At 43.7% G+C, this 23,497-nt stretch overlaps 1 protein-coding gene across 4 annotated transcripts in view; it reads left to right on the top strand.

Annotated features, from left to right (window-relative positions):
• The first annotated feature begins 240 nt into the window (after nt 1-240).
• The window catches only part of mipol1 (mirror-image polydactyly 1), a 170,870-nt gene continuing 147,613 nt past the window's right edge, over nt 241-23,497 (top strand). The window contains exon 1 of one of the 4 annotated variants that reach the window (XM_033027131.1): nt 241-566. In XM_033027131.1, coding sequence (XP_032883022.1) covers nt 505-566 — 62 coding nt within the window. In that variant the 5' untranslated portion in view covers nt 241-504. Of the gene's footprint in view, nt 567-8,522; nt 8,542-23,497 lie in introns of those variants that run through there. The other 3 variants (XM_033027128.1, XM_033027130.1, XM_033027129.1) reach the window with 3 other exon arrangements.

Raw genomic sequence — 23,497 nt, 5'->3', positions numbered from 1 at the left:
TTTATTGATAATTTCATAGTTATCATTACAAGGGAAGTTTTCAAATTGTAATTTAATTTAGTTACGAATTTTAAATCCCCCAGCTACCATGGTGGGATTCAAACTCATGCCCCTGGGTCAACGGTCCAGAACTCCGGCTGCTCCTCTAACTTACCTGCTGCGTGTCCTGTCCTGCCCTTCCTACCTGTCCGATTAAATCTAGTTTGTCAACGTTAATTTGTGAGAAGTCTAGGTGACGAGATGCACGCGTCCCGAGTGTTGTATCGCCAGTAATTAAATCCGCGTTTTACAGAGACAGTGGCCGGCAGAATCAAAGTTAAGAAGTTAGGATGGCGTCTCCCGTGTATCTCGCGTGGGGACATCTAAATCTAAACGGCCTCCATTTGCGGCACCGATCGAGGGGCGGCTGACAACTGCTCTCCCCAGCCACAGGCGGCAGGTGACGGCGCTCGTGACCCGGAAGCTCTGCTCGGCTCGCATTTGAACGCAGGTCCGTTGAAGGCGATGAGCCTTCACCTTCCACGGCAAGTTTCAGGCAGCAAGTTTCTGCAATTCGTCCACGAAAAGTAAGTAGGCTAATTGACCTTACTTTTGATTTTGTTTTATAAGGGCGGGGGGAGGCAGAGAGGGGAAGAAGCATTTTGTGTTGTGATGGCAACTGTCGGAATATGAAACCCAGTCAAAAATCCTTAAAGCGAGGACAATAATAAGATATAAATACGTTAAATCTTTCCCTGAAGGAAAGCGTACTTATCGCGGGAACTTTAATATTAATTAAAAACATAGCATAAAAAGATTTTAAAATAATTAGATTAGTTTGCTAACATCTAAGAATAGAAAACCAGAGTATCTCGGGTCGATGACCTTGTGTCTGAATTGTATTTCACTCCGCATACGCTGCCTAACCTACTATGCATTTCCTGTTATTTCAGAGTTTATTTCTGCTTTCGGTCGTGTCGGTAATACTTGTCAAGTTTTGTTTACACCAATAGCAGATAGCATTTTCTCAATGAAACGAACAAGACTAGGCGCATTTAATCTGGGGAGCATTGTCTGAACGAAAGATGCTTGATTGTACTCTGCGAAGAGCATAGTTGCACAGATTTTGTTCCACACGGATTTGTGCACTCGAGTGTGGAAACCGGAGATAAACAGAGGATTTAGTCCCAATGTCGCATTGTTCATTTATTTCATAATTCCATTGGTGTAAACGTTAACATGAATACCTGACACTGAAATGACCAAAGGTGGTTTATTCTCATTTTTGGACTAATTTATTACAGATGGTTTAAGCCGTTTTTAACACACTGTTTTATCCATTTCGTCATATGATTGGAGGGTGGAATTGGAACGTGTGATTCTATTAGACATGGAATTGCTATGTCTGTTGTTGATTGCTTTGTGTGAAAACTATGTATATAAATGATAACATTGCAAAGTTAGAATCAACCTGATACTTGATAAGCTGGATTGTATGGTTTATAACTATCTGCATTAATATGGCTAATAGTATACATCGATATATTGTGCTGTTGGTAGTAAAATCGTTTAAAATGTAATAGGTGGGGTATGAAGCTATGCCAGGATTTGGAAAAGATTATGCATGCTGTGCTGTGGTGGGGAATGGGTTATTCTGTACAGGGTAATATATCCATAGCAGAATTGTGGATGAGTTAATGTTTATGCCATAGAGAGCTCCGATGATTACCAATGATATGAGATAACACACTTCAGCCCTTTATTATCCCAATGAACCTCTCCCTGTCTGTCCTTCCCTTGAGATTTACTTATCATAACCTCCACTTTCTCATTAGCTCTTCGATTTGCTGACCTTTGCTCTGGTTCCCATCCTCCTGCCATTCTAGTTTAAACCCTCCTGTGTAGCACAGGCAAACCTCCCTGCAAGGTTTCACAGTTCGAGCCTGGATTGGTGCTTGGAATTATGATTGTATAGCCGTTACGGACATTTGCGAGAGGAACACGACTGGCAGCTCAATGCACCTAGGTTTTGATATTTCAGACAAGATAGAGAGGGGGGAATAAAAGAAGAGGAGGTTGTTTTGCTGATCAGGGAGAATATCATGGCAATATTCAAGCGAGGACATACTGGAGGGTACATCTACTGAGGCAATATGGCTTGTGCTCAAAAATAAGAAAGGAACAATTACTCTAATAGGATTATATTATATGCCACCCAATAGCCAGCAGGAGAAAGAGGATCAGATATGCCGGCAGATTATAGAGGATGTAAGAACCACAAAGCTGTTGTATTGGGTGACTAACTTCCCCAATATTGACTGGCACTTACCCAGGGCAAGAGGATTAGAAGGGACAGAATTTGTTAGATACATCCAAGAAGGTTGCCTTAAACAGTATGTGGGTAATCCAATTGGAGGAGAGACCATTTAATTGGGGCAATGCAGATTACAATGTAATTAGACAGGAGCTAAAGAGAGTAGATTGGGAGCAATTGTTATTAGGTAAATCTGGAGAGGGCATGTGGGAGTCATTTAAAGATCAGATGATCGAGGTCTGAGAACATGTTCCAGTAAGGAAGAGGAATAAGGATGGCAAAGTAAGGGAACTGTGCCAAGGAGGTTGTAAACCTGGACAGGAAGAAAAATAAAGCATATGTCTGGTTTAAGAAGGTGTCATCAGATTTATGAGGAATACAAAGTTAGTATTCTGAGTGGTTGAGTGCAAGGGCCTAAAGAGGCCATGAATTAGGAAATCAGATTAAGGAAAATCTCAAGGCTTTTTATACATATGTTAAAAACGAGTGTGACCAGGGAGAAGGTAAGACCATTGAAAGATAACGGAGGGTGCTTTGAGTCAGACAAGATTGTGCTTGGAGTCGGAGGATGTAGGTGAGGTATTAAATGAGTACTTTGCGTCTGTATTCACCGAGGAGAACGACTCGGAGGGCAGTGAGATCAGTGTGGAGAATACAAATATGCTAAGGCAGTTTGAGATCGAGAAGGAGGTCATGCTGAGGTTCTTGAACATTAAGGTGAATAGGTCCACAGGGTCTGATCTCTCATATGTTATAAGAGGAGATTACGGGGCCTTGTTATTTGTTTCTTTCTAGCCATTGGCGTGGTCCAGAAGGACTGGAGAGTTGCAAATGTTGTTTCTTTGTTTAAAAAAAAAAGGAAGTAGCAAGAATCCAGGGAACTATAGGCCAGTGAGCCTCATGTCAGTGGTAGGGAAACTGTTAGAGAAAATTCTTTGAGATAGGATATACTCTCATTTGGAGGAGAATAATAATAATAATGGATGGGATTTATATAGCGCCTTTCTAATACTCAAGGCGCTTGAGAATGGGCTAATTGGGGATAGCCCGCACGGTTTGTTTGAGTTTTTTTGAGGATGTGATGAACGAGATTGATAAAGGTAGGACGGTGGATGTTGTATACATACATTTTATTAAGGTATTTGATAAGGTCCCTCGCGTTAATATGATCTAGAAGATTAAGATGTACTGGATTCACGATGACGGTTGTATGGATTCGGAACTGGATTATTCATAGAAGACAGGGTTGTGGTGGAAGGTAGATATTCTGGCTGGAAGTTGTGACCAGTGGAGTTTTGCATGGATCTGTGCTGGTAGCTCTGCTGTTTGTGATATATATAAATGGCCTAGATGTAAATGTAGATGGGTTGGCGAGTAAGTTTGTTGACAACACCATAATTGAAGGAGTTGCAGACAGTGAGGAAGGCTGTCAGAAGATGCAGCTGGATTTAGATTAGCTGCAGAAATAGGTGGAAAAATGGCAGATGGCATCTAACCCAAGCAATTTGCATTTTGGGAGGTTGAATGTAAAGGGAAAGTATACTTAAGGGCAAGACCCTTAACAGCATTGATCCAAGCAGAGGGATCTTGGAGTCCAAGTTCATCACTCACTGCAGGTGGCAGCACAGTAGAGAGGGTGTTAAAGAAGGCATACGGTATACTTGCCTTCATTGCTAGGGACATTGATTATAAGAGACAGGGAAGCATGATGTAGCTCCTTGGGACTTGAGCCACGTTTGGAGTATTGCGTGCCATTCTGGTCGCTCATTATAGGAAAGTTTGAAAGCTGTGAAGAGGTTGCATAGGAGATTTGCCAGAACGCTGCCTGGATTAGAGGGTTTCAGCTACAGAGAGAGGTTGGATAGACTTGGATTGTTTTCTCCGTAGCATTGAATATTGAGGGGAGACTTAATAGAAATATATAAGATTAGGAGAGGCATAGATAGGGTAGAAAGTCAGAACCTTTTTATCAGGGTGGAAATGTTCAACACTAGAGGGCATAGCTACAAGGTGAGTAGGGGGAGAGTTTAATGGAAATGCGTGGGTCCTGGAATGCATTGCCAGGGATGGTGATGGAAGCAGTTATGATAATGGCATTGAGGAGGCTTTTAGATTGGCACATGGAAGTGCAGGGAGTAGAGGAATACGGATCACGTGCAGGCAGATGAGATTAGTTCAGCTTGCCATCATTTCAGCACAAGCATTGCGGACCTAAGAATGAGTTCCTATGCTGTACTTTTCTATGTTATATGTATTTTTCTCTCTGTTCTTGTGTATGGCTTGAATGAACTTGTGTTATAATTTGATTTGACTGGATAGCACGCAAAGAAAAGCTTTTCACTGTATCTCGGTAGATGTGACAATAATAGGTAGATGTGACAATAATTGAGATGCACAAAAGGTGAATGTAAACAATTTTGATAATGGATAGGACCTTCAATGAGTTATCAGATTTAGCATGAGCAAATAGCTGATTAGGGAGGATGCCATTCTGGAGATGCATAATAGCTGGAATGAGTTGTCAACCACTCGGGTGGAGCCATTTGAGAAAACATTCTGAGGCCATGGAGTGAGGATTAGCAGGTAACATTCGGTGCTCAACAACATCTTGGTAAGATTCTTTGAAATGGTCCAAATTGAGAACTTGGTCATTTGTGTTCAAGGAAAGAGTTCAGAATTTATCTTTATGGTTATCATCTCCAAAAGGATAAAGAGTGTCTTAATTTTTTTTGGAAGTTAGATACTTTGAACAACTGCCCCATTGTGATAATATTAATATGGAAAATGATAATGTACTGTGCTAAAGGACAAAACTGGCAATTATAAATCTGAATACACATTTAACATTCAATGCCAAACAGGACCTGGGAGTGCAAAATAATTTTAAGTTGCATCTGAAAGCCATCACATGGCTCGAAATTAGCGGTTGCCTGGGTGCCATTGACCACCCAAAGTGCCGCCGGGCAACCTAAACACCGAGTCATTTTGCCCGGCTTGGCACGCAAATACTGGTTTATACCGATAGACACAAAAAACTAGAGTAACTCCGCGGGTCAGGCAGCATCTCTGGAGAATAGGAACGTGACGTTTTGTGTCGGCAGCGGCTGTGCAGGGCAAAGATACTAGGTGCATGGTGATAAAGGGTCGGAGCGAATGACGGGCCCCGAACAGCGGCAGCAGCGGCCGTAACAGTGGCTCCACCGCCTCCTCCACCTGCACCTCGCCCGGCGGAAGGAGGCCTCCCTCTCCCTTTTCCCCATCTCCCAGCCTCGGCGTGCGAGAGGGGTTGTTTTGAAAGCGCCGTTGGTGGATTTGCAAGCAGCGGCCACTATCGCCCTGATAACAGCCACTGCGTGCAAATCCGTTAATGGAGCTTTCAAAACAACCCCTCTCGCACGCCGAGCAGGGAGGGAGAGGGAGGCGGAGGCCTCCTTCTGCCGTCTGAAGCAGCTGCACCAAAGATCCTATAGTTATAGGATCTTTGAGCTGCACCGCTCGGCCACGCACCTTGCTGTCGGCTGGCGGAGGAGGCGGTGGCAAGGAGATCCCAACCACCTCCCCCTTTGGCGACGGCACTTTGGCGTTGGACAGGGACGTCCAAGGCAGTGGGGCGATGCTGTCCGAGGAGCGCTGACCTTTCTCTCTCCCCCTCACTGACATCCCCTGAGCTCCCCCCTCCCCCCCCAATCTATTCATCACCCTACCCACCTCGCATTGATTCTCCTGCCACCCCCCCCTCCCCTCCCCCGTCCATCCTACACTGGTCCCCCAATTCATCCTGTACTGACCCCCCCTTCCCATCCATCCTGCACTTCTCCCTCCATTCATACTGCACTGAGCCACCCATTCATCCTGTAATGACCCACCCTCCATTTACCCTGCACCAATCCCCCCATCCATCCTGCAGTGATCTCCCCATTCATCCTGTACTGATCCCCTCATGCATCCTGTACTGATCCCCTCATGCATCCTGTACTGATCCCCTCATGCATCCTGTACTGATCCCCTCATGCATCCTGTACTGATCCCCTCATGCATCCCGTACTGATCCCCTCATTCATCCCGTAGTGATCCCCCATTCATCCCGTACTGATCCCTCATTCATCCTGTACTGATCCCCCATTCATCCTGTAGTGATTCTCCATTCATCCTGCACAGACCCTCCAATCCACACTGTCCTGACCCCCCTCCCCCCATTCGGAAAGAGAGCCCGGAGAAAGTGGTCAAAAATCTGTAAAAATTCTAATTCTCTTGTTCCTCTTTCCCCTGACTCACTCTGAAGAAGAGTCTCGACCCGAAATGTCATATTCCGCTCTATGTTTGTTGCTTTCGTCCATCTGTCCACTCGTGCGCTCTCCCTTGGATTAAGTAGCGCAGGATAAAGCTATGAATTCACGCACAGGATGGAAACTGAAAACTAGGGGAACGCCGTCCCCCTGCATACCCCCCCATTTCCATCACTGGTTGTACTTCCCCTTTTCCCAACTTGACACCATTTAGATAATAATCTTCCTTCCTGTTTTTGCTACCAACGTGGATAACCTCACATTTCTACACATTAAACTGCATCTGCCATGCATCTGCCCACTCACCCAAGCCTTAGATGAACCATGAGATCTGCATTCTTCTAAAGACCAGATTCCGGGCATTCAGGTCTGGCGATGCAGAAGTCAACAAGAAATCCAAATACGACCTTGGTAAGGCCATCAAAAAGGCCAAAAGGGACTTCTGCGAACTCCATCATCAAGTTCGCTGACGACACCACTGTTGTGGGACGTATCACTGATGGGGACGAGTCAGAGTATAGAAGTGAGATCGACCGATTGACCAAATGGTGCCTGCACAATAACCTGGCTCTCAACACAAGCAAAACCAAGGAACTGATTGTGGAATTTGGAAGGGGTAGGAAAGGGACCCACAATCCCGTTTATATCAATGGTGGAAAGGGTCAAAAACTTCAAATTCCTGGGCGTGCATATTTCCGAAGATCGTTCCTGGTCCCAGCATGCTGATGCAATTATAAAGAAGGCACATCAGCGCCTCTACTTCCTGAGAAGATTGCGGAGAGTCGGTATGTCAAGGAGGAATCTCTCAAACTTCTACAGGTGCACAGTAGAGAGCTGCATCGTGGCCTGGTATGGCAACTTGAACGTCCAGGAGTGGAAATGAATGCAGAAAGTTGTGACCACTGCCCAGTCCATCGCCGGCTCTGACCTCCCAACCATCGAAGGGATCTATCGCAATCGCTGCCGCAAAAAGGCTGTCAACATCATCAAAGACCCACACCATCCTGGTCACACACACATCTCTCCGTTGCCATCGGGAAGAAGGTACAGGAGCCTGAAATTTGTAACATCCAGGATCAGGAACAGCCACTTCCCCACAGCCATCAGGCTATTAAACATAACATCAAATAAGCTGTGAACAATAACAGTCTATTATTACTATTGCACTATTTATTGTGTATATGTAGTGTATGGTCTATAGACACACTGAACTTTTATCTCCCGTTCTGTATTATGTTTACATATTCTGTTGTGATGCAGCAAGTAAGAATTTCATTGTCCTATCTGGGACACATGACAATAAAACTCTCTTGACTTGACTATTTCTACTACTATTTCTAGTGCTGCTCGTTTCAAAACATTTGAGATGTATTTTCATAATTTGGTACTTCCCAAAAATTATCTTGTTTTGCACATTGGTTTCCATTTTTTATGATTTAGGTGTCCTTATAGTTTACACTTCATAAATATTGGACGGTCCACAAATTTATAGTGCCTTTTTCGCTGGTGAAACCTCAAATACATTATGAAAGATGGTTCACATAATCTTTTGAGTTCATCTGACCTCAAGGTGGAGCTGTCTACTAGAGTACATATTGTAAATGTAGTTTCTGCTTCTACTTTGGTTGTAATATCTTCCTGAGGATTTTGCTGTCAGAACAGTGAATATGTTATTTTACTTTTATCTTTTTATTATACATCAGAAGCATAAGACACTTTCATAATCTCTTCTATTTACTCCTTAATTTTAATTTCACTGCTTAATGTCTAGATTTGATCAAATTCTAGATCAAATTCCTTGTATGTTGCAAAACATACTTGGCTAATAAAGTATGATTATGATTATTATGAATGCTTATGAGATTATTGGAATACATTGAAGCACTGTTTTTCAATATGCATTCTGTGTTTGCTTTAGTTGCAGCCATGGTGTAAATTATATTACAGTGAGACGATTATACAGTAAGTAAAAGAAAAATGAGAGCGAAAAAAGTGGGTCAATGGTATTATTCAAAAACTTCCATTTGTTTAGGTGTTACGTTAAGTGGCACTTTGTACACTGTGATTTTATTGAAACAATCGTTCTTGTGAACCAAATAAACTTGTGATGAATGGTCATCTTTAGCAGCTGTAATCTTCTTATTTGTTCTGGAAAATGAAAAAAATACTGGATAAAGGCAGGTTTGTGCATGTGTGTTTGAGAATTTTTTTGCATTTTCTATAGAGAAATATTTTTCAAATTATATTTCGGAAGCATTTTTGTTTTACAATTATACATACTTTCTTGCTGAGCTGGCAATTCAGCATTTTAAATCATATCTTGTTACACTCAATTGAATTGATGGTTTTATGTCTGAAGAGAATTGGTGATTTGAACTTTATGCAATGAGTTAAAGTATACTGAGATTTTTGCTGTTTGTTACTACTTAAGCTGGTGCTTGAATGTGTTTTACCAATTTCTTCCACTTGGTTATGAAAATATGGCTGAATTCCGTTTTGTTACCCCATTAATCTTGCTATAGTTGATCATACGCTGAATAATCCAACCAGATTTTTGTTTGGAAGTGGAAAGAAATAATAGAAATTGCATTTATTGCAACGTGTAAAAAGAGATGAGATGCTGTATTATAATTTTGTGTCATTGTGGTATATATCATGTCTTGATTGGTGAATATGTTTAGTTTGTGACTTATTTGAAGCAGAAATAATATGTGAATGCTTCATTGACCATAATTCCGACTGGTAACGATGCATTTCGTTCCGAGCACATAATCACATGCGTCATGCAAACCATCTTAAATGACCACCTAAACTGTCATTTGGCAACCTAAAAAGCTGCCAAGGTTGCCCGGCTGGCAACAGGGGAAAAAAGTTAAGCGAGAGCCCTGAGGATGGTGAGGGATCTCATTGAAACTTACTGAACAGTGAAAGGCCTGGATAGAGTGGATGTGGAGATAAAGTTTCTAATACCAGTGGGCACACTAAGAATAAAAGGACATGAGATGAGGAGGAATTTCTATAGTCGGAGGGCGATGAACCTGTGGAATTCATTGCCACGGAAGGCTATGGAGGCAGTCAATGGATATTTTTAAGGCAGGGATTGATAGATTCTTGATTGGTATGGGTGTCGAGGGTTATGGGGAGAAGGCAGGAGAATGGGGTTGAGAGGGAAAGATAGATCAGTCAGATTGAATGGCGGAGTAGACATGATTCAATTCAATTCAATTCAATTCAACTTTAATGTCATTGCACAAATACTGAGTATGGGTACAACGAAATGCAGTTTTGCGTCAGTCCGTAGTAGTGCAATATAGAAATTTAAAAAAAAAAGAGGATACAGAATAATAAAAAAATACAGAATAATTAAACAATGGGGACGGAGGGACCGGAGGAATCTATCGGCGGGACTCCGAGTTCAGCAATGCGACGGTATGATTGTAGAAGCTGTTCCTCATCCTGATGGGCTGACTGGCATAATTCTCCTCCTATCACTGATGAATTTATGCCAACTCCACTTACTCCGGTAACCACTTTGACCTTAATTATTCTCCCAGTGATAGCTTGCTTTTAATAAATGGTCAGTATGAATTTTATGGAATTTCTTTCCCTACATTCATGTGCTAACTCCCAGACCGTATGCCTGCATCTATCTCCCCAGTGTTACAACTCCTCGTGTCTCACTTGCATGGAGGTATGCATACGTGAACTCTGTCGTGCATGCTGAACCTCTCCACTGTATGGTTGTATTGAGCTATCTATATTACTAGAAGTCTGATCTTGACCACTTCCTGTTCAGTATATTGATTTTTTTTTAAATGCTGCTGTGATTTTTGGCCATCTGACTCGGAGTCCCCCTCCGCTGTGCAGGACGAGGATTTTTCCCATCGATTAAAAATAAAAGAGTTATTAGTGTTTAAAAAATGTTGAGATTCTCTCTCCTGAAGCCCACTCCCCTTCCGGAGGGACTATAAAACCCGGAAGTGTTGAGTGCCTCAGTCAGTCTCTGCAAGATGTGGGAGCGAGAGGGTCACGTCTCTCAGTCTGAGCTGTGAATAACACTGTAACGCACATTGCGGTATCCACTCAGTTGGATGCAACTGGACATTCTACTACATGATCAGGTGAATGAAGTGGAAACGGTGTTTACATTTTTATTGTTCCATGTGGTATTCATAAACATAGAAAGGAATAAGAAATACGTGTACTTACTGTGCCAACCGGGTCACTGGTGGACACCACGCGACAACCGTTACACAAAATGTATTTGTGTATTCTGATGCCATTTTCGGAAACTTGCCATCAATATGCTCTCTTTTCTTATTTTTTGTTGATAGTATGTTAGTCATGAACCCAATAAAGTGCTTGTTAACTTTTTTGAAAAAAATAGAGATTTGACCCACTTTGTCATGTTATTGTGCCAGTATTGTAAAAAACACATGTGCATATATACATTACAGTCACTGAGAACCAAATTTAAAATGTTTACCTTTTCAACATCCAATGCTCTACCTTTGTGCCATCCTGGTAGGTTCCTGCGATCCTCCAAATCATTGGGCCTCTTCATCTGTTGTTGGTTATTGTGCCTTCTGCTCAGGAATTCAGTAAAGTCTTCTGCCTTCCTCTCTGTAATTTTCTGAAAAATATTCTCGTTATCTTTTCACTAAGTTTGTCCAAAAACCTATCTGGGTTTGCATAATTGCGCGGCCTACCATCTGAGTATAGAAGCTGGGATGTAATGTTAAAATTGTACAAGGCATTGGTGAGACCAAATCTGGAGTATGGTGTACAATTTTGGTCGCCCAATTATAGGAAGGATGTCAACAAAATAGAGAGAGTACAGAGGAGATTTACTAGAATGTTGCCTGGGTTTCAACAACTAAGTTACAGAGATAGGTTGAATAAGTTAGGTCTTTATTCTCTGGAGCGCAGAAGGTTAAGGGGGGACTTGATAGAGGTCTTTAAAATGATGAGAGGGATAGACAGAGTTGATGTGATCAAGCTTTTCCCTTTGAGAATAGGGAAGATTCAAACAAGAGGACATTACTTCAGAATTAAGGGACAGAAGTTTAGGGGTAACATGAGGGGGAACTTCTTTACTCAGAGAGTGGTAGTGGTGTGGAATGAGCTTCCAGTGGAAGTGGTGGCGGCAGGTTCGTTGGTATCATTTAAGAATAAATTGGATAGGCATATGGATGAGAAGGGAATGGAGGGTTATGGTATGAGTGCAGGCAGGTGGGACTAAGGGAAAAAAATTGTTCGGCACGGACTTGTAGGGCCGAGATGGCCTGTTTCCGTGCTGTAATTGTTATATGGTTATATGGTTATAATGATTTATGCTTTAAAATGCATAAAATGGGACATATACTTAAATGTTTGGAGAATAGTTGACGTTATCTCTGCATTTCCTTTTGTAAACTTAGATCTTATCTTGATCGGGCAGCACAGTGGCACAGTGGTAGAGTTGCTGCTTTGCAGCACCGGAGACCCGGGTACGTTGCTGTCTGTATGTAGTTTGTACGTTCTCCACGTGACCACATGGGTTTTCTCTGAGATATTTGGTTTTCTCCCTCACTCCAAAGACGTGCAGGTTTGTAGGTTAATTTACTTGGTAATATAGGGGGCGCCGTCGAGTATGGCTTCCCTGCCAGCAGCTGTTAGTCCTTTCACCCTTTTTTTTTTTTTTTTAGTGAGTTAAAGTGTTTGTTTTGGAGGTCTTCTAGTTTTTTATGTGGTGGATGGGGGGAGGAGAAGGGGAAACTTTATTTCCTGGTCCCTACCTGGTCGGAGAGGCAGCTTCCCTCCGAGCTACTTCTTCGCCCCCCTCCGCACGGCCTACCATCTGACTGGAGCGGCGTTTCCTGTCGGGACCGGCCGGAACCCCAGCTTCGGCGGCGGCACAGCGCTGGGACACCATCACGGAGCGAGCGATGCCCCACCCAGGTCGCCATGCGGTAAGCTCCGAAGTGCTGTGACCGCCGACTCCCAACATCGAGGAGCTGTGGCAGCGGGCATCCAGCCGCGGGCGGCGCTGGATTTAAAACACCGCGGAGCCTGGGATACGAGATCGCCAGAGTCGGAGCTCCAACCAGCGCGGCCTGAGGACTTCGGGTGCCGCGATCTCCCGGGAGGAAGCGGCCGCTCCAGACATTCCAAGCCGCTGAGGAGTGTTCACCCGACACCGGAGTTCCATCTTCCCGGCAAGATGGCCTGAAAACATTAGACTGGCTGCGGAGGCCACAATAGGCCCGACTATGGGTGAACAGGGGATGGGACTGGACTTTGCTGCCTTGTTTTTATGTTGTTAAATTCTTTAATGTGTCTTATCTTTATTCGTGTGCTGCATTGGCAAGTCAAATTTCACTACACCATTTGGTGTATGTGATAATAAATGTCCCTTGTATCCTTATATCCTTGGTATAAGTGTAAATTGTCCCTCGTGTGTGTAGAATAGTGTTAATGTGCGTGGATCGCTGGTCGATGTGGGTTGAAAGGCCTGTTTCCGCGCTGTATCTCTGAACTAAACTTATAAGGGCAGATGGACTTTGTAATGAGCAATGTTACTGAACTGCAAGTTACACACTTTCATCATATGTGTGGAGGGAAAACCTATGCACTGAGCTAAATAGATTTTTGCACAATCGTAACTTGGCCTGAGAGAGTGCGAGATAAAATTATTGACATGGAATTATGTGTATAGTTTTCATGACAGTGACTTCTGTTTTTCAAGTGCTCTTATATTAAACTCAATAAACTCACAGATACCACAATACAACCATACAGTGGAGAGGTTCAGCATGTACGACAGAGTTCACGTATGTGGTATCTATTTTACTAAAAGTCTGATCTTGACCACTTCCTGTTCTGTATATTGATTTTAGAGAAAATGCTGCCACTTACGGCTGTGATTTTTGGCCATCTGACTCGGAGTCCCCCTCCGCTGTGCAGGACAAGAGGATTTTCCCCATTGATTAAAAATAAAAGAGTTATTAGTGTTTAAAAAATGTTGAGATTATCTCTCCTGAAGCCCACGCCCCTTCCGGAGGGACTATAAAATCCGGAAGTGTTGAGTGCCTCAGTCAGTCTCTGCAAGATGGGGGAGTGAGAGGATCACGTCTCTCAGTCTGAGCTGTGAATAACATCGTAACGCGCGTTGCGGTGTCCACTCAGTTGGATGCAACTGGACATTCCACTACATGATCAGATGAATTAAGTGGAAACGGTGTTTACGGTGTTTACAATTTTATTGTTCCATGTGGTATTCATAAACATAGAAAGGAATAAGAAATACGTGTACTTACTGTGCCAACCAGGTCACTGGTGGACACCACGCGACAACATTTACACAAAATGTATTTGTGTATTCTGGTGCCATTTTCGGAAACTTGCCATCGATATGCTATCTTTTCTTATTTTTTGTTGATAGTATGTTAGTCATGAACCCAATAAAGTGCTTGTTAACTTTTTTGAAAAAAATAGAGATTTGACCCACTTTGTCATGTTATTGTGCCAGTATTGTAAAAAAAAACACATGTGCATATATACATTACAGTCACTGAGAACCAAATGTAAAATGTTTACCTTTTCAACATCCAATGCTCTAACTTTGTGCCATCCTGGTAGGTTCCTGCAATCCTCCAAACCATTAGGCCTCTTCATCTGTCCAGCCCAGGCTCTGCTCCGGCCCAGGCAGCATCCTCCCCACCAGGCGCTGGGCGGCGGACATGGACTCGAGGGGGGGCCACGGGCGGGGATCGACCTGAGGACCCCGAGCGAGGAGGTGGGCGGGCGTCGAGCTGGGCTTGGCCCGCGGCAGCAGCCTCCCCACCAGGCGCCGGACCCGAGCGAGGATGTGGACGTGCGTGTACCCCGAGCAAGGCCGCGGCAGGCGGGCTTCTGCAGACCTTTGTCAATATTTCTGAGCTCCATGGGCTCGCATCCTCGGCGCTTCAGACCCCGAGTACGGGGAGAGGGGGGGGGGGCGAGAGGGCGGAGTGGGGGTGAATGGGGGGAGAGGAAGGAGAGGATGGGGGAGAGAGGTAAAGTGGGGGGAGAGGGGGGTTGTTAACGAACTGAACGTGGAATGAAGTCAGTGATAAGCGGCGGTTAGAGAGTGTGAGGCCTCGCATCCTCAGCACTTCTGAGACGCCGGCTCTGTCACGCTGGCTGTTCCCCCGCTGCTCGAAAAGCAGCGGTTGAAGATGCGATCTTTGGCTTGAGGCAGCGTGACAGAGCCGGGCCGGGCACCAGCGGCAGGGAAAAATGTCGGCGTTTTTGGAGCAGAGGCGGGTGTCATCAGCCATTATGGTCGCTGGCCAGCAGGAGGTGACAAAATGAGTGAGTAGGGGGGGGGTGGTGGTGGAGGATTTTATTAAAAAATGGGTACATAAAAAAGAAAAAATGTTTTGAGGAGTGCATATTTGAATGTGAAAGTGAATGAGCTAGCGAAATGGAAAAAATGACGGAGTTTCATGACGGAGTGCTGGCGGACCAAGGCCGAATCAAGGCCGAAGACCAAAGGCCGAATCTGGCACCCAGACACACACACACACACACACACACACACACACACTGTTTTAATATATAGATAGATAGATTGATATGATATGATGGTATAGTAATATATGGTTTAAATAGACCGCAGCACGGAATTAGGCTCCCCATAGAGTAATATGAGACATGGGTCACGAAAGTTAAATTCTGGACACATTTTAGATGCTCGGCCCACGGCCTAATTCCAAGTAATTTCAGTATACATTTACATGGATTTGTTGTGAACTCAGTTTTGTCACATTGTTCTTTGGGTATTTATGAGCTTTTACATTTCACCCCCACCTCCCCTAAATATCCTGTGTTTTATCCTAAAAGATTGAATATTTAAGCAAATTCAGAACCACCAAAGCAATGTTGGTATAAACTAACCTCTATAGGGGATTATTTTGCACATAGCAGCAGCAGCTTTGAAATAAATGAAGGTTTGGTTGTCTGGTTACAGTGGAAGCACATGGGTTCAGTTAATAAGTGAACAGTTCATTAGTGATTTTCTCATACAGACCACGCTGTGATGATGGGGTGATCAATTGAAGTTATCAAGGTATTAAGGGGAGCTGTTAAGCTAGATAGAAACTATTTCTGCTTGATGAGCTATCCAGCAGTAGAGGGAATTGACTTGAAAATTACAGCCAGGCCTTTGTGGACTTAAAAGTCAGAAATAATTTCCATATGCAGCAAATGGAAGAGATTTGGGACCTTTCTGCAAGTGTCAAATGATGGTTGGTCAATTAATTTAAAATGTAAATATGTTAACCCAATATGTGGGAGAAAACACACATATGCTTATAAGCCAACATCTGCAGTTTCTTGTGTATTGAATTTTGTCACAGATCAAACATTGCCTGATTAAACAATAGAGTGGACTTGAGAGTACAGAATAGCCTGTGCTACCATCCAGCTTTGCATTTGGCAAGTAGTCTGCAGGGAAGTTTCAAGGAAATAGAGAAAGGTTAAGTGAATGAGTAAAACCATGGTAGTTAACATGGGGGGAAAAATTGAAAGTTATCTTCCAAAGCGGAAAAAAATAAAGGTAGGGTACTTCTTAAATGATGAGTTAATGAAATTATATTGGTGTTTTGAAGGACCCGATTGCCCTTGTACATAATTCGCTGAATGCACAATTGAGTTTGGGAAGGCTACTGCTATATTGTCCTTCAATGCAAGTGGATTTGAGTACAAGGACAGCAGTGTTTCACTCCAGCTATATGAAACCCTATTGTTATTGCATTTGGAATGTTATTCATAAGCCTGATCTCACAACATGGGAGGAGTGGGGAATCATTACTCACAAATTTGATTTTTTTTTGAAGAGCTGACAGAGTTTTGATAAGGTGAGGATAGTAAACATTGTCTACATGGCCTTTAGCAAAACATTTTGACACAGTCTTGCATGGTAGGCTGGTCTAACAGTTAGAACCCATTGGATCCAGGATGAGTTAGCAAATTGGGTTATTGGGAGAAACCAAAGAGTTGCTTCGATTGGAGGCTTGTGACCAGTTGAGTGCCACCTGGAAGGGTGCTGGATCGTTTGTTTACCATCTATATTAAGGAATTAGATGGGAATGTAGGTGGTAACAGGGACCGAGTCCATCTAGTCCTCGCCTTTCACCCCATCACCCATCGCATACAGCACATAATTACCACCTTGCAAAGGGACCCCACCACTAGTCACATTTTCCCATCTCCACCCCTTTCTTCTTTCTGCAGAGACCGTTCGCTCCGCAACTCACTCGTGCACTCATCCCTTCCCACCGAAACCACCCTATCCCCAGGTTATTTCCCTTGCAACCGCAGGAGGTGCAACCTATCCCTATACCTCCTCCCTCGACTCCATTCAGGGACCCCTTTCACTTGAGGCAGAGGTTCACTTGCACTTCCTCCAACCTCATCTATTTGAGGTTGACCCAACCTCATTTTGTGAGGATGTAACTAGGAAAATGAACAAGGGAGAGCCAGTGGATGTAGTGTACCTGGACTATCAGAAAGCACCTGATAAGGTCCCACATAGGAGATTAGTGGGCAAAATGAGTGCACATGGTATTGGGGGTAGGGTACTGACATGGATACAAAATTGTTGGCAGACAGGAAACAACGAGTAGGGATTAATGGGTCCCTTTCAGAATGGCAGGCAGTGACTAATGGTGTGCCGCAATGCTCGGTGCTGGGACCGCAGCTATTTACAATATACATTCAGGGCTCTCACTTAACTTTTTCCCCCTGTTGCCAGCCAGACAACCTTGACAGCATTTTAGGTTGCCAAATGACAGTTTAGGTGGTCATTTAAGACAGTTTGCATGACGCGTGCGATAATGTGCTCAGACGAAGTGCGTAATTACCAGTTGGAATTATGCTCAATGAAGCATTCACATATTATGTTCAAGAAGGAACTGCAGATGCTGGAAAATCGAAGGTAGACAAAAGTGCTGGAGAAACTCAGTGGGTGCAGCAGCACCTATGGAGCGAAGGAAATAGGCAACGTTTCAGGCCGAAACTCATCAGTCTGAAGAAGGGTTTCGGCCCGAAACGTTGCCTATTTCCTTCGCTCCATAGATGCTGCTGCATCCGCTGAGTTTCTCCAGCACTTTTGTCCACATTCACATATTATTTCTGCTTCAAATAACTCACAAACTAAACATATTCACCAATCAAGACATGATATATACCACAATGACATGCAGCAAAATTATAATACAATATCTCAACTCTTTTTACACATTGCAATTAATGCAATTTCTATGAGTTCTTTCCACTTCCAAACAAAAATGTGGTTGGATTATTCAGCATATGATAAACCTGTGTCAATAAATCCTGGACCATGGTAACATATATGCTTAACCATGCACACTAGAGATTGATGCAAGCATGTTCTCTGTGAAGGACCGAAAATTATCATGACATGGCCTTAGCATGAGTCGTTATTGCTATTGGTACAGAAACACTCTCGCTTCCCACATAATTTATCCATAACAAAATATACAGGTTGCAATGAAATTTCTAAACGCATTTTATGATAATAGCTGTTAAAACCGACTATACCCATCTGACAGGTTAAACATTACAATAACTAACAAGAATCTTCACGGCGGTTGGTGTCGTAGTAGCACCTGGTACAGTCCCCTGCAACACAGTCCCAATTTCGCCCAATCCCGGTACTTTATCAGTACGTAGTCTCCCAGTAATATGGACTGTGTCTGTGTACAACTGGCAGTGCTTCTGCGTTTCCAATTCCTGTGAATGTAAGACTGACTAGGTTTGGGTTAATTGCTGTGCGTAGTCTGGGACCAAATGTCAAGTATCCCGACATTGTTTCAGGACTGGTTATTACCTTTGAGATTTCCCCTTCTGCTATTATTTACAGTCCTTTACTTACAAAATTCTTAAGGGGTTGGACAGGCTAGATGCAGGAAGATTGCTCCCGATGTTGGGGAAGTCCAGGACAAGGGGTCACAGCTTAAGGATAAGGGGGAAATCCTTTAAAACCGAGATGAGAAGAACTTTTTTCACACAGAGAGTGGTGAATCTCTGGAACTCTCTGCCACAGAGGGTAGTCGAGGCCAGTTCATTGGCTATATTTAAGAGGGAGTTAGATGTGGCCCTTGTGGCTAAGGGGATCAGAGGGTATGGAGAGAAGGCAGGTACGGGATACTGAGTTGGATGATCAGCCATGATCATATTGAATGGCGGTGCAGGCTCGAAGGGCCGAATGGCCTACTCCTGCACCTAATTTCTATGTTTCTATGTCTATGTTTATATGGGCTAATAAGCCAGCATAATACAGAAACCGGGCGTCCCCTAGCGGTATAGGGTCTTTGGTGGAGAGGGGATAGAGGGAGGAAGTGGAGGGGAGGAGGTGAGAAGAGGAGGGGAGCTGGGCGAGTGAGTGTGCTGTCAAATGAGCAGATAGAGAGAAGCGACTCTGGAAACCCACAGCTGGAATGAGCGCGCAGGCGGTCGGAGCTTCACGAGCTGCGCCGACAGTGAGGAGAAGGTTCAGTGCGTGAGGTGCCACTGCCCCGAGATATGCTGAACAAAGATCCTATAGCGGAACGGAGCTGTAGAATCTTTGTTCTGCAGAAATCCCTCGATCTTTCTGCGCCTTTAATCCACAGCGGCGGGGGGGCGGGGCCAGGAGGCAGGTGGGCCTGGATTGGTGGGCATGTGGGCATTGTGACGTCAGCAGCTGGCAAGCGGTGATTATATTTTAAAAAGTGAGTTTTGTGAACAACTTTATTCAAAATCTGGGGAAATAATTGACCGAATTTAGAGAGGAGTGCATTTATGAAATCATAAGTTAAATCCCTACCGAAATTGTAAAAATCTCCGCGTTTTTGCATCTGGTTTTCGAGGAGATACTTTTCAAAGGCAAAATGACACACACACACACACACACACACACACACACACACACACAGAGTTTTAAAAGTATATAGATAGATAGATAGATAGATAGATAGATAGATAGATAGATAGATAGATAGATGTCAGTCGATAGTCTTATCTCCTGTGATGGCAACGGTGAGATCAAGAAACGGTAGGGAGATGTCGGAGATGGTCCAAGTTAATTTGAGGACAGAATGGAAATTAGTAGCGAAGTTAATTAAGCCAATTTAGCAATGCATTGCAAATACCGATTTCTTCATTTTAACAATTTATTTATTTAAATTAATTGGTGCATGCCATAAGCATACATTATCTACTGCAGATATAATAATGTATTAATGATAATAATAGTAATAATAATAATGTTGCGTTATGCGTTGAATATGATAGCTTTGACTCTGGCATCCAGTATTTTAAATAAACACTAACTATAATAAACTTCAAGAAGAATTGTAGTATTAATATCTTTAAGGAAAATGAGAATCGCAATAAGCTTTAAGGCTGTGTGCAAGTAATTGTATTTCAGTATTTTTTGGTTCTATATTTGATCCTGGTAGAAAATATTGTGATGTGGATCTGTCACCAGTAATATTTTATAGGTCATTACATTGGTTATTAATAAAAAATATTTGTATATTCCTATGACAGCAGAGGAGGCCTTCCTAAATAAGTAGAGGTTGTTACTAGCGCTCAAAACATGAATAAGAGTTAGATTATGGGGTTAATATTGATCATCATCTTAATTATTTTTGCTTTGCTTCAGCATCGACATGATGAGCTAATGGCTTCTCTTTGATTGATTCATTACAAGAATAACCAGGAAACATAATTGTGTTACACATAACATCAACGTTAACATTAACTTAATTCCATAGTTAATTGAAGCAAAAGCATGCATGCAAAATATTTTAAATATTTGATTAATTCATTTCTCACATCAATTTGTGAGGCTGCTCAGGGAGATGTGAGCCCACGGTATCAAAGGGCAGATACTAGCATGAATAACAGGTTGGTAGGATAGCAGATGACAAAGAGTGGCAATAAAGCGGGCTTTTTCTGGTTGGCTTCCAGTGACTAGCGGAGTTCTATGGGGGTTGGTGCTGGGGCCACTATTCCACGTTGTATATTAATGATTTGGACGAGGGGATTGAAGGCTTTATGACCAAGTTTGCGGATGATATGAAAATAGGTGGAAGGGCATGTAGTGTAGAGAAAGCAGGGATACTGCAGAATGACTTGGGCATGTTGGGAGAATGGGCAGAGAAGTGGCAGATAGAATATAGTGTAGCAAATTGTGGAGTCATGCATTTTGGTAGTAGGACTAAAGGCATAGACTATTTTCTAAATGGGGAGAGAATCCAGAAATCGGAGGTGCAAAGGGACTTGGGAGTGCTGGCGCAGGATTCCCAAAAAGTTGAATCGGTAGTAAAGAAAGCAAACTCAATGGTACCATTTATTTCAAGAGGGCTTATGTACAAAAACAGGGATGTAATGCTAAGGCTCTATAAAGCGTTGGTAAGGCCGCATTTGGAATATTTTGAAGAAGGATGTGCTTGCACTGGAGTGGGTCCAGAGGAGGTTTACAAGAATGATCCCAGGAATTAGTAGGTTAACCTGTGATGAGCGTTTGTCGGCATTGGGCCAGTACTCGCTGGAGTTTAGAAGAATGCAGGATGACCTCATTGAAACATACAAAGTAATGAAAGGTTTAGATAGAGTGGATGTGGAGAGAATGTATCCACTCGTGGGAGAGTCTAGGACTAGAGGTCATAGCCTCAGAATTAAAGGATGTTCTTTTAGGAAGGAGATGAGGAGATATTTCTTTTGTCAGAGGGTGGTGAATCTGTGGAATTCGTTGCCACAGAAGGCTGTGGAGGCCAAGTCAGTGGATATTTTTAAGGCAGAGATAGATACATTCTTGATTAGTACATGTGTCCGAGGTTATGGGGAGAAGCCAGGAGAATGGGGTTCGGAAGGAGAAATAGATCAGCGATAATTGAATGGCGTAGACTTGATGGGCCGAATGGCCTATTTCTACTCCTATCACGTGACCTTACCCACTTACAATACAATACCAATACAATACAATACCTCACATGAGGTTCAAACGAAATTTGGTTTCTGCAACCATACAAGAAAAGAACCAAGACACACACCAACACAATTTACACAAACATCCATCACAGTGAGTCTCCTCCTCACTGTGATGGAAGGCAAAGTTTTGTCTCTCCCCTGCTCTCCAGTCCTCTCCCGAAGTCGAGGTCAAAGCCCCCGGCGGGCGCTACCAAGTCCGCGGCCACTCAAAGCCACGCCGGGCGATGTAAGGCCCTGCCCCGGGTCTTGGTGTTGGAGCCCCCGGCGGGCGCTAGCAAGTCCGCGGCCACTCAAAGCCACGCCGGGCGATGTAAGGCCCTGCCCTGGGTCTTGGTGTTGGAGCCCCCGGCGGGCGCTAGCAAGTCCGCGGCAAATTAAAGCCGCGCCGGGCGTTGTAAGGCCCCGCTCCAGGTCAACCCCGCAATTCGGGCAGGAGAAGTCGCCGTTGCCGATGCCCCGCAAAGCAGTCTCCCACCGGGGACCAGCGAGCTCCCGGTGTCACCATCCACCGGAGTCGGGTCGCAGCAGCGCGCCATCGCAGCTCTCCACGCTCCGAAGCTGGCCAGCTCCACGGAGGTAGGTTCGCAGCTCCACAGCTCCACAGGCTCCGTGACTTGAGCCTCCAGGTCGTTCCGGTTGGAGGTAGCTCCACGGCGCTAGGCCCCAACAGCAACGGAGACCCGACAGGGAAAAGGTCGGGTCTCCATGCAGGGAAGAGATTTAAAAGTTTCCCCCACCCACCCCCCACATATACACATTTAAAAACCCACTACAAACTAAACCCTCAACAGGACAAAAAAATAAAAAATACACAGACAGACTGCAGAGGCCGCTGCGACGTCGGTCGCGCCGCCGCCCACTTATCGTCATATAGAATGGAAATAGGCCCTTTTGCCCAACTTGCGAATGTTAACTAACATGCCCCATCTATACGATGAGATTGTCATTGTTGGAAAGTTTTATATTTCAATTACACTAAAAATAAAATTAATGAGAGCAGGAGTTGCTGCAATATCATAGAAAGTAAGAAGTTTCCACTCAGAATATGTGTTATTTGTTGCTTTCATGTTACGCAATTATAATAAGAAACTTACATTGACTTGCTTATGGAATTGTTGTAACACAAATAGGCAAGCCATGATGCAAGAGATATTTCCTTTCCAATTGAGCAGAGTTCTATATAATTAAAAGTCTCATCTTGACCACTTCCTGTCTGCGCTGTATATTGATTTTAGAAAAATCGCTACCCTGTATCGCTGTAAATTTTGGCCATCTTACTCACAGTCCTCCTCCGCTGAGCCAGTCCTGAGGATTTTTCCCATCGATGAAAAAGAAAAAATTATGAGTGTTTAAAAAACCCTGAGATCAGCTGATTGGTCCTCTCACCTGTCAATCACCACGATGAAGGTAACGCCCCTTCGGGGGGGAGCAGGGCTATAAAACTGTGTGTGTGTGTGTGTGTGTTCTTCTGTGGTGAGACCACATCTGGAGTATTATGTACAGTTTTGGTCTCCTAATTTGAGGAAGGACATCTTTGTGATTGAGGCAGTGCATCGTAGGTTAACGAAATTGATCCCTGGGATGGCGGGACTGTCATATGAGGAAAGATTGAAAAGACTAGGCTTGTATTCACTGGAGTTTAGAAGGATGAGGGGGTATCTTATAGAAACATATAAAATTATAAAAGGACTGGACAAGGTAGATGCAAGAAAAATGTTCCCAATGTTGGGTGAGTCCAGAACCAGGGGCCAAAGTCTTAGAATAAAGGGGAGGTCATTTAAGACTGAGGTGAGAAAAAACTTTTTCACCTAGAGAGTTGTGAATTTATGGAATTCCCTGCCACAGAGGGGGGGGGGGGGGCTGGGAGGGGAATAAACTTGCCCTGCAGATCCCC

Source organism: Amblyraja radiata, chromosome 9 (genome assembly GCF_010909765.2).
Source record: "Amblyraja radiata isolate CabotCenter1 chromosome 9, sAmbRad1.1.pri, whole genome shotgun sequence".
NCBI lineage: Eukaryota > Metazoa > Chordata > Chondrichthyes > Rajiformes > Rajidae > Amblyraja > Amblyraja radiata.
The sequence above is the reverse complement of the archived record's forward strand: the minus strand, read 5'-3'. Positions and strand labels throughout refer to the sequence as shown.